The sequence below is a fragment of the Hippichthys cyanospilos genome, chromosome 19, assembly GCF_059441005.1.
Source record: "Hippichthys cyanospilos isolate Australia breed blue-spotted pipefish chromosome 19, RoL_Hcya_1.0, whole genome shotgun sequence".
In the NCBI taxonomy this organism is placed as follows: Eukaryota; Metazoa; Chordata; class Actinopteri; order Syngnathiformes; family Syngnathidae; genus Hippichthys; species Hippichthys cyanospilos.
In genome coordinates, this window is record NC_142387.1 from 10,027,095 (window position 1) to 10,036,709 (window position 9,615).

Here is a 9,615-nt window from a genome sequence, read left to right on the forward strand (position 1 = left end):
ACAGCTCACACGCACACACGTGTACGACACAGTACACAAACTTTTTTTTTTTTTTTTTTTTAAAAAGCACAATATTTATTTGACAGAGACTACTATTTAACATGCATTTGTCTTTTATAAATACAGTATAGAAAAATAAACAGAACTTTTTTTTTCATTTATAAGGCCAACATAAATCAAGATTATTGCTGTCAAAGCAGATGGATTGAAGTAAAAATACTCAGTTTTGCATAGAGATACTCTGGCGTCAAACTGTCCCAAGTTATCATATCAATTATCATATTGTGGTACTTGGTATTGTTGACTATTTGAGTACTTATACTGTTGTTGGTCTAAAAAAGGTGGTATTGAACGTCCCTAGTATTCATTAACATTTGAAAATTGCCTATTTTAACTTCTAAGTAAAATGTTCACTTTAGTAGAGGAATGGGACAAGATAATTTTTTTTTTCTAACCAAATCACATTATTGTTGTATTATTTTTATACAGTACATTGGAGACATAAGGATGTTGTGAGCACTATCGCGATACACCAGTTATGATATCATTTACATACTGTAAAAGATAATGCGTTTTCTTTTGACTTATTCCGACTTTTCCATTTTTCCGTTACATAGATATCATGATGTATCATCCAATAGTATAAACATAATTTCAGGTATTGTTATTCTGAGAAAGTATCGTGATATTTTACCATGTTATCACATAATCACAGACCCCATTGTTAGATATATTTTCTTTGTCTTAATGCTTTCAATGGGATAATGTAATAATGCGTTTGTTTCGCATTACGACAAATATTTTGATTCATATGAGATATGCCAGATATCGATACATCAGATAGTCAGATAGCCTAATATGAACTTTGGTTTCCTTTTTCTTGCCTAATGACATAGATACTGGTATTTATTGTTCATGATCGCATCTTGACTGGTTTATCATTTAATGGTAATATGTTAAAAGAAAATGCAATTTTTCTTCTCGTATTTTCAGTTTCTTTGATAGCACAATGTATCATTTTCGCCTGCATCGTTTACTTCTGATGTGTTGGCAAAGTGATAAATTTGATAAAAGTGATAAATTGCTTATGTTTGACCTATTTATATCTTATATCCTTTTTTTTAATAAAAATGTCAATGCTATAAAGGCTTTCCATGCAAAGTCCTCTTCCCAACTCAAGGCTGCGGGCTGAGGTCGCAGGTTCGATTGCGCTCGTCATCCGAGGAACAGTCCGAGGAGTTGTAGAGGAAACGATCGCCCTCGTCGTCGCTGTCCTTCAAGTCTCGTATCCTGCCGTTTTTGCCGGTCGTCGTCTTGACGCCCTCATAGTCCGACTGGTCGCCGTCTTGTTCGGCCTTGTCGCCGCCGTTCGCGCCCTTGCCGCCCTTCTGCTTCTCGGCCTCCTGTGCCGCTTGTTCCTTGGCCTTCTTGCTCCGCTTCCACTTCATGCGCCGGTTCTGGAACCAGATTTTCACCTCGGGGCGAGCCAGTAGAGAAGACAAATTAGGTCGATATTAGGCGTGTACATGAAACAATTTGATGTGGATTTGACACGGGGTGCAAAATGATTCAAGAACGATTCACCCGGACTCAGTGGGGTTCGGTTTGATTCAATTTTATGTTTAATCTCGAGATGAATCTCAGTACAGTGCCATTTCCTACTTTGATCTATTTCTCGATCAAATGAGTCAATACGTATCGATATTTTTAGAAGTGGAACGATTCCGTTTGATTGATGTGCTCCCTTCTTTTATATCAAAGGAATGATTTTCCGGTTCAGACCATTTTTGTTAGACTTTTAATAAATAGCTAGATTGATGACTAGATCCATTAACAGACTGATAGATATTAGATATCAAATGTTAAATACTTAGATGATTGATGAATAGCTCAATTGGTTGATGAATGATAAAAAAATGGATGGATTTATTTGATAGGTAGTGATGGATGATAGTGCATGGATGGACAAATAAAATGGAGAAAAAGATTGACATGGATAAAAGACACCGAATCAAAAGTTTGGAAATGCATCTTAATTGTTTTTACTCATTTATTTAAAAATTCCCTCAAATGTACTTATGTCATTGACAGCATGAAAAAGTATGGAATTATTTGGAAACTTTTTTTTTTTTTCTGTTCATCAAAACAGAAAAACACATGCACATTTTGCCCAGATAACCGTTTTGCACGTCTTTATTTTCTTGGTCAACTATATGATGTATATGAAGTCCCAGATTGCATTTTAAAGTTAATCGCTTGAATATCTCGACTTCTTAATGCGGTTGAGAATATTTGAATTGGTGCTTTTCTGTAGATTGACCATTGACGGATGTTAGGAAATTAGATTGGTGATACCGTGGATGAATAGATGATTGGATACATAGACGGATGATAGCTTGATATATACATAGACAAATAGATGCACTATTACATCCCAAAGGAAACCTTTTAAATCTAGTAAAAGCAGGTAGTTAGAAAACATTACCAACCTATCAAAGCAAGCAAACATACACAGCATGGTAGATGAATACAATAGAACTTAGTTTAACCTAAAAGGCGTCAAGATAACGCCAGATGAATGACTTGCGCTTGCGGCATACCTGCGTTTCGGTGAGCATGAGGGAGGTGGCCACCTCAAAGCGTTTGGGTCGGGACAGATACTTGTTGAGTTTGAACTGGTGCTCCAACTCAAGCAGCTGCTGGCTGGTGAACGCCGTCCTCGGCCGCCGGCATTTGCCCAGCAGGTTGGACTGCGCCTGGGCTGCATGGGCGCCGCAAACACAGTCAATAGTTAATTTCTACAATGGGATGAAGTATCTTGAAGTAAATGGTGTTATATGATAAACACATTTCTGCAGGTTGGATGTATTAATTATATATTTTTTTCCTTTTGAACCTGGCCCAAATCAAATGCACAATGATTCCATACCCATAACTGAAGGACTAGAATCATAAAATTAACATGCACATACAGCCAAATAAAAATATTGGGAAATCCATCCAAAATCAGGCAAAATTATTCAACTTTATCTAAAACTATGATGAATACTATTTTGCATTTATGTAGAGAAACAGAACATGACCCCATTTGTTGTTTCCAGACTTTGCAAATAATTTAGATTCTACAATAACAATAAAATGTGCCAACACAGCAAAACAAAAATACAAAACAGTGTTTAAAAATTTGGCAAGCTTTTTCCACATTATGGATCATTTTACAGTTTTTTTTTTTTTTTTTTTACATTTATATTTAAAATTAAAACCTGATCACTGCTTTGTGATTCCAGATGACTGTAAATAAAAAAATATTTTAAAAAAAAGGCAAAATAGCTTACAATTAAAAAAAATTAGACGTATATAAAAACAATATTTCATTACAACTAGATGTAGATCTTCCATCCTGATTTAACGCCAATGATTGAGATTCTTTTAGTAAATATTCAGCATTGCAATTTTTTGGGGGAGACAGTCCGAAATTGTGAAAATTTTATGGATGTTTTTTTCAATTCGAATAAATAAGTGATGTGATCATAGTCAAATTTCAGATCCTTCAAGTACAACAATATTCTTACTCTAACAACACAGGTCTTGCACTGAAAACAGTCATTAAGAGTAAGGCAAATACATAAAAAAAGACACATTTTTGTGTTTGTTTCAGCAAAAAATACAACATAACCAATTCCTCAGCTCCGATCCAACAATTGCAGTCCATTCAAATTCTCAAAGAGCCACCTGACTGTAAAACAACATCCCAATAAAAATGTCCAGAGAGAAATGAACTCTGCCCGCCGCCATCACTGCCGGCTTGTTGTTTTGACCCAAATCTGTTAGAAATGGGCATGGACAAAAAGGGCAGTGTGAGCGGTGAGCAAGTAGCATGTCCACTGTGGCTTTCACAGCCCACCGCCACTTTCCCACTGTCCATTATCTGTCCATTTTAGTTCCTCTCCCAAAAATCATCCATCTGTGTCACCTTGTATGTATGCACTCCATCATTCACTTCCACTCTACATACAGCTCCAGTTTTTTTTTTTTTTTTTTTAAGTATAGGGCCTACATGTCTGTAGTTTACAGTCTGCCGTTGAAATATTTGAGTTGTTGTGAAACCTTTTGGGCTTATTCTTTATTGTGAAAGAAAATAGTCAATTTTCACATAATACCAAAGCCCACTTTGGTGATATAATTGAGGATTTTGTTTTTATGAAACAATCAGACTACTTTTACATCAACGTATCTCCAAACAATTTAAAACAAGGACTTGGATTTATGTACTGTTTGTTATTATACAGTAATCATTTTTCATGCAGCAGAGAAAACCATTTTAAAAAGTCCAATTAACTCATTCAATTCCAATGGCTTCTATTCACGTTTTTATGTGACCAGACATTCAGTTCCAGTTACTCATTTATATATTTTTTTTCAAAGTTTTTCAAGTTTCAGTGTGAAAAAATTGACTGGCACTGGATGAGCTAAAAACTCTACTTGGTATAGTCACTAAACAAAAATCTTTGAGTAAAATAATCATTTACTTGGTTTGGATCAATAACCACCATTGGGTAACAGCTATTTTGTACAAGCTAGTCATAGTTTAATACAGTGTAACAAACATTAACAGTTAATTTTATTCAACATGTGGCCCAGAGGTGCATGTAAACAGCAGATTTTATTCAGTAGTCATGCGTCTCTTTATGACTGCACTTATGCTATTACTGTTTGTTGTTGTTGTTGTTGTTGTTTTATTGCCTACTTTATTATTTGCTCGATTCTGGAATATAGTCTGCTCCAGGAAGTGAACAGAATTAGAATTCCATTGTGTGTTATTACTATGTATATGACAAAACTCTTGAATCTTGAACAATTTTGGATCAAAAAGTTTGGGTCAGTCAATGAATGATGAGCAATTTGTGGAGCTAGATTATTTTGTTAATGTTATTAAAAACATGGCCCTGCAGATTTAAATGGGAAGCGGGGGAGACTGTAATAGCCAATAAAAAATAATCTGTATTATCATTCCAAAAAAAAAAAAAAAACATCCACTTTGCTCAACATGTCTAACCACAAATGTAAAGCAAGTATCAGAAATGTCTAGGCTAAATATATTTAGTTATTGTCACATCACATTGTCAAACTATAGTTTGACAATGTGATGTTTATGACAGCCAATGGCAGCCATTAAAAAAGGATAAAAGCTGCTGTTTTGTGTCTGTGAACCATGTTGGTTAAAAATAAATAAATAAATAAATTAAGATTTATGCTTATTGTGGGTATTTTGGAGGCATCGCATTTTTTGAGACATGGGTGTATAAGTACCCAGATATATGTCCTTACAAATAATAGCGATGTACCACTCGGGAAAAAAATGAGATCAGGTTCTCCGATTTAGGATTTTTTGGGGGGTATAATTATATATTTCTGTATTGACAAAGACTGCAACATTGGTTTTGATTTTTGTATCGCAATTTAGTGAATCCTTTCGATTTATATGTATGTGAACATATTCGTTTGTTTAATGCTATACTTTTGGAAAAACTTGATAGTATATATTACAATCTATACACAAGATTTTTTAAAAATATTATGCCAAAGATAATATTCGTATTCAAATATATTTGGGAGCCAAACGTGTCTTTACTACATTTGATAATGCAATCAACTCAAATATGTTTGAATTAGCTTTTTCTTTATACATAGGCCTACAATTTCGACTAAAAATAAATAATTTAGATAATAACGTACTCACAGTTAAAGTCTGCCATTTTGGGCAGCATCATCCCGGCGGTGGACACCCGCAGCCAGTGGTCCAGCTGGAAGGTGCTGGCCGTCAGCTTGATGGGGTCCCCCCCGCCGTGGTGGTGCTGGTGGTGCCCGTGGCCGTGACCGTGATGGGAACCGTGCGGGTACGAAGCGTAAGACAAGGCCGGATGCTGGGCTGTGAGCGCCGCCGCGGAGTACGCGTACATGGGGTGGCCGTAGAGCGCCTGCGCGGGAATCGCTCCGCCGCCACCACCGCTCTGAGGATGGAGTCCCACCAACCCGTGAGGGCCGCTCAGAAAGCCGGGTTTGGGGATGAGGCCGTGGGCGGAGAGCCGCGGCGGGGATGGCGTCTCCGATCTGAGAGGCTCCCCGGAGTTGGGGAGTTCCGACGCGACGTTGGTACCGCCGGTTCCTCCCCCGCCGCTTCCCGGGGTAGTGACGAGAGCCAGGGGGGACGTCTGCACTTTGGGGGTGTCCACCGCCAGCAGCGCGTCTATGCGGAAGTTTTTTGACTTCTCCATCTTGCGGGGAGAGAGGACCGCGCTGAAGTTGGGACGAGACCCAGAGTGGGAGATCTGAGCTCGGCCTGACACTTAATGCACTTCCGATGGAGATGATTGGTCGAAGGGAGTAACCCCTCCCTTCCTCCATCCTGTACGCCTCATTTCCATTAGCGCTCACAGGCACACACCTTCCAGCGAAAAGACGCAACACTGTCAATTCGTTCTAACGAGGCGCCATATTTTATATTAACGGCTTCATCGTTAATATTCGTTTAAGGAATTAAAGTGCAGCACTTTGGAAGGATTTCACACCCCTCAAGGTCACCCAAGGCGCCTTTTGGGAGACTCGTTTAGCATTATGGCCATTCATTATTATTTTGAATAGCAAAAAAAAAAAAAAAAAAAAAACAACACAAACAACATCCTAATGTGTTTTGTTTTTTGTTGTCAATTGCAGCTTGTCACTCCTTTCTAATGCAATTAGACATTTTTTCCCAGAGCTCCATGTGAGCGCATTTTGATTTATTTCGATTGATTTTTTTTGTTACAAAAGATTAATGCGTGGATTATTTTTAAAATAACGCGTGCAGAAAAATAGTTTTAATTAAATGCATCCAATACCTTTTTTGCATCCACAAAAAGGAGGCTATACATTCCTTTATTTAATGCTCCAGAAACATCGAATTATAATTATTATTATTAGTAGTAGTGGTAGCAGTAGCATTAGTTGTAGTATTGCATTTTATAGTTAAGAAAGCGCATATACATTATGTTCGGAATGTGATTTTTCAGCAAACGACGGATTAAAAAAAAAGTCATACATTTTTTCAATGTATTTGACTTTTTGGAGGAAACTAAAAATATTACCTTTTCATGTGCGCAATAGAAATGTCACGCATATGATTTTTGCTACATTTTCTGAAATTAACAGTAGTAGTAGTAGTAGTAGTCTAGTAGTAGATCATAGCGGAACGTGTGTATTAGCGTGTTGAATTTGAAATACTGTAGTTAGAGTCATCTTGTTTTTTTTGTCATTTTTTAATATTACCTTCAAAATATACACAATTTGTTCAAACAATACCACATTTGTCATGGGTTCAATTTTTTTGCTTTTTGTTAGTTAAAAACTTTCTAAAACCTTAGTCGAACCTGAATCATGAATTAATAATAACAAATACATGCAGAAAAAGCTGAAAACACACATATACGCAGGTCATCGAATTTCCATCGTGATTTAATATGTTTAAGGACTAAATATATTTTTTTGGTTTATCTTGTTTAATGTTCAAATGATTATTTTCAAAATTGAATTATTCGTCTTATTTTTAAGGTAACTGTGACTTTCCCCGATTGGATTTAAATGACAAATTAAAAAGTGCAGACACAGGATGATTCGGAAATAGGAGTCTGCAATTATTGTCATAAAAAAAAATAACCATCAGAAGAGGGAGTGAAAATGGCACGCGTGCGAAAATATGCGAGTAGGTAGAGGCCGACTGGGAAATTCAATTGAAAGCTCTCTTGTCATCCAAAAAAAGCAATGTAATAAACGGGCTGTCTAAACTAATTAGCGGATGGGCTCACGTATCCGTGGTGACATTTTGAAACGCTTAACAACGTGTGCAGAACCGAAAAATAAAGAGAAAATGAAAAGTGAGCGCCCAAATGAGTCCAATTCCGGTGGCGATTCTGTGGATGGAGCGTGCAGGGTCTAATAAGCCACTTAAAGTTAATGGAAGAGGGAGGTCACCGCGAGAATTATTGACACCCCCGTTGGCCTTAACCTGTCTACCAATAAAGCTGATTAGTTTTGCCCCATTCGTCAGCGCCACGGCCGACGTTTTATTTGCTCGGGGGAAATCAACAAGTCAGCGGCCGCGTTTGCAGCTAAAGGATCGCCATTTAATTGCGCACCTTGATGACAACCAACCCGCTATGAGGACGACCGGATAAGGTAGACAAGGATGGATGGGCGAGAGAAGGAGAAAAGGAATGTGGGATGATGATGACGACGCAAGAACAAAATATTTTAATTTTAAATTCAAACATTTTGAACAGACCAGACCACGTATAGTTTTGTGTGTGTGTGTGTATATATATATATATATATATATATATATATATATATATATATATATATATATATATATATATATATATATATATATATATATATATATATATATATATATATATATATATTGTGTGTGTGTGTGTGTGTGTGTGTTTGTAGAGAGAGAAAGAGAGCGCTATTAATATACTGTTTTACATTTGTATTTTCGTATTTATAAACAAATGTAACCTGTTCAACATTATCTGTATTTCTGTATAGTCTTGTTTTATTTCAGAAATTGTCTTTTTTGACTAGTCCGTATTTATGAATGTGTCAATTATTATTGCTTTTTAATAGCCAGGCCTGGCTGCTTATGATTGTCTACGCCTTACTTCTTTAATTTCATTAAATGCATCAGGAATATTTCTATTAAAGTTGGAGTGAAATATGGAGCCATTTACAATTGGCCCTTGCAGATTTATGACCCCCACGCGGTCACACCCCTGGTATTTCATCATATCTCAGAAGAACGAGGACTTGAGGGGAGGGGCGGTTCCAAACCGCTCCTCATCCATGAAAACTGTTAATTTCGCCACTTAATGACTTGGACAATTAGATACAATACAAATCTTCGTGACAAATGGCTATAGTTTATACACGATTACTTATAACGTGATCATTTTGAAAAGACCATTCACATTCTATTTTTATTTAGATTTTTCCCACTTGAAGCCGTAGTTAAAATGATCAACTCAACCAAGTAGAACTATGAAGTTAAGTTCTAACTTCCTTTAATTTTATTTTCATAATCATTATGATAATATTGGTTGGTGTGTTCACTTACGTGCAATCGCCTGATCTCCGTTTCTATTTACTTTCTCTGCAGAAGATGTCTTTGGGATTTTTTTCTGTTCGTTTAGTTGTATTGATTTCAGGTAATATAAATCGTAAGAAAATGTTTTATATAACTTCTGTTGCGCTGTTTCTTTCCCTATCACCGTTTCTTTCCCTATCGCCTATTTGAATTGCAATACATTCAATATGTAACATTGAACATCATGAAATATTGTCTAACTAAAGAAACAATAATTCACACGCGCCATATGGTCATAAAATATGCGTGTAATAAAAAAAATAAAAAAGCAATAAATATTTACATTTTAAAATCTGAAAAAAGAAAATTGAATGAACTTTCATGTATATCTATAGCCGAGGCAGAAACAGTATTTTACCTATCTTTCTAATTAAAAAGGGGCTTTCGTTTTCTTTCTTGGTGCATTCGGGTTTCTACGGAAATGTGAATAG

General features: G+C 36.3%; 1 protein-coding gene across 1 annotated transcript; it reads right to left on the minus strand.

The window, feature by feature from the left end:
• Positions 1–67: 67 nt before the first annotated feature.
• Positions 68–6,304, minus strand: mnx1 (motor neuron and pancreas homeobox 1). Its single transcript, XM_088402328.1, has 3 exons — positions 5,741–6,304; positions 2,601–2,761; positions 68–1,475 (listed from the first exon to the last, which is right to left on the minus strand). The coding sequence occupies exons 1-3, from the start codon at positions 6,273–6,275 to the stop codon at positions 1,176–1,178; spliced, it is 996 nt and encodes a 331-aa protein (XP_088258454.1). The 5' UTR covers positions 6,276–6,304; the 3' UTR covers positions 68–1,175.
• Positions 6,305–9,615: the final 3,311 nt, after the last annotated feature.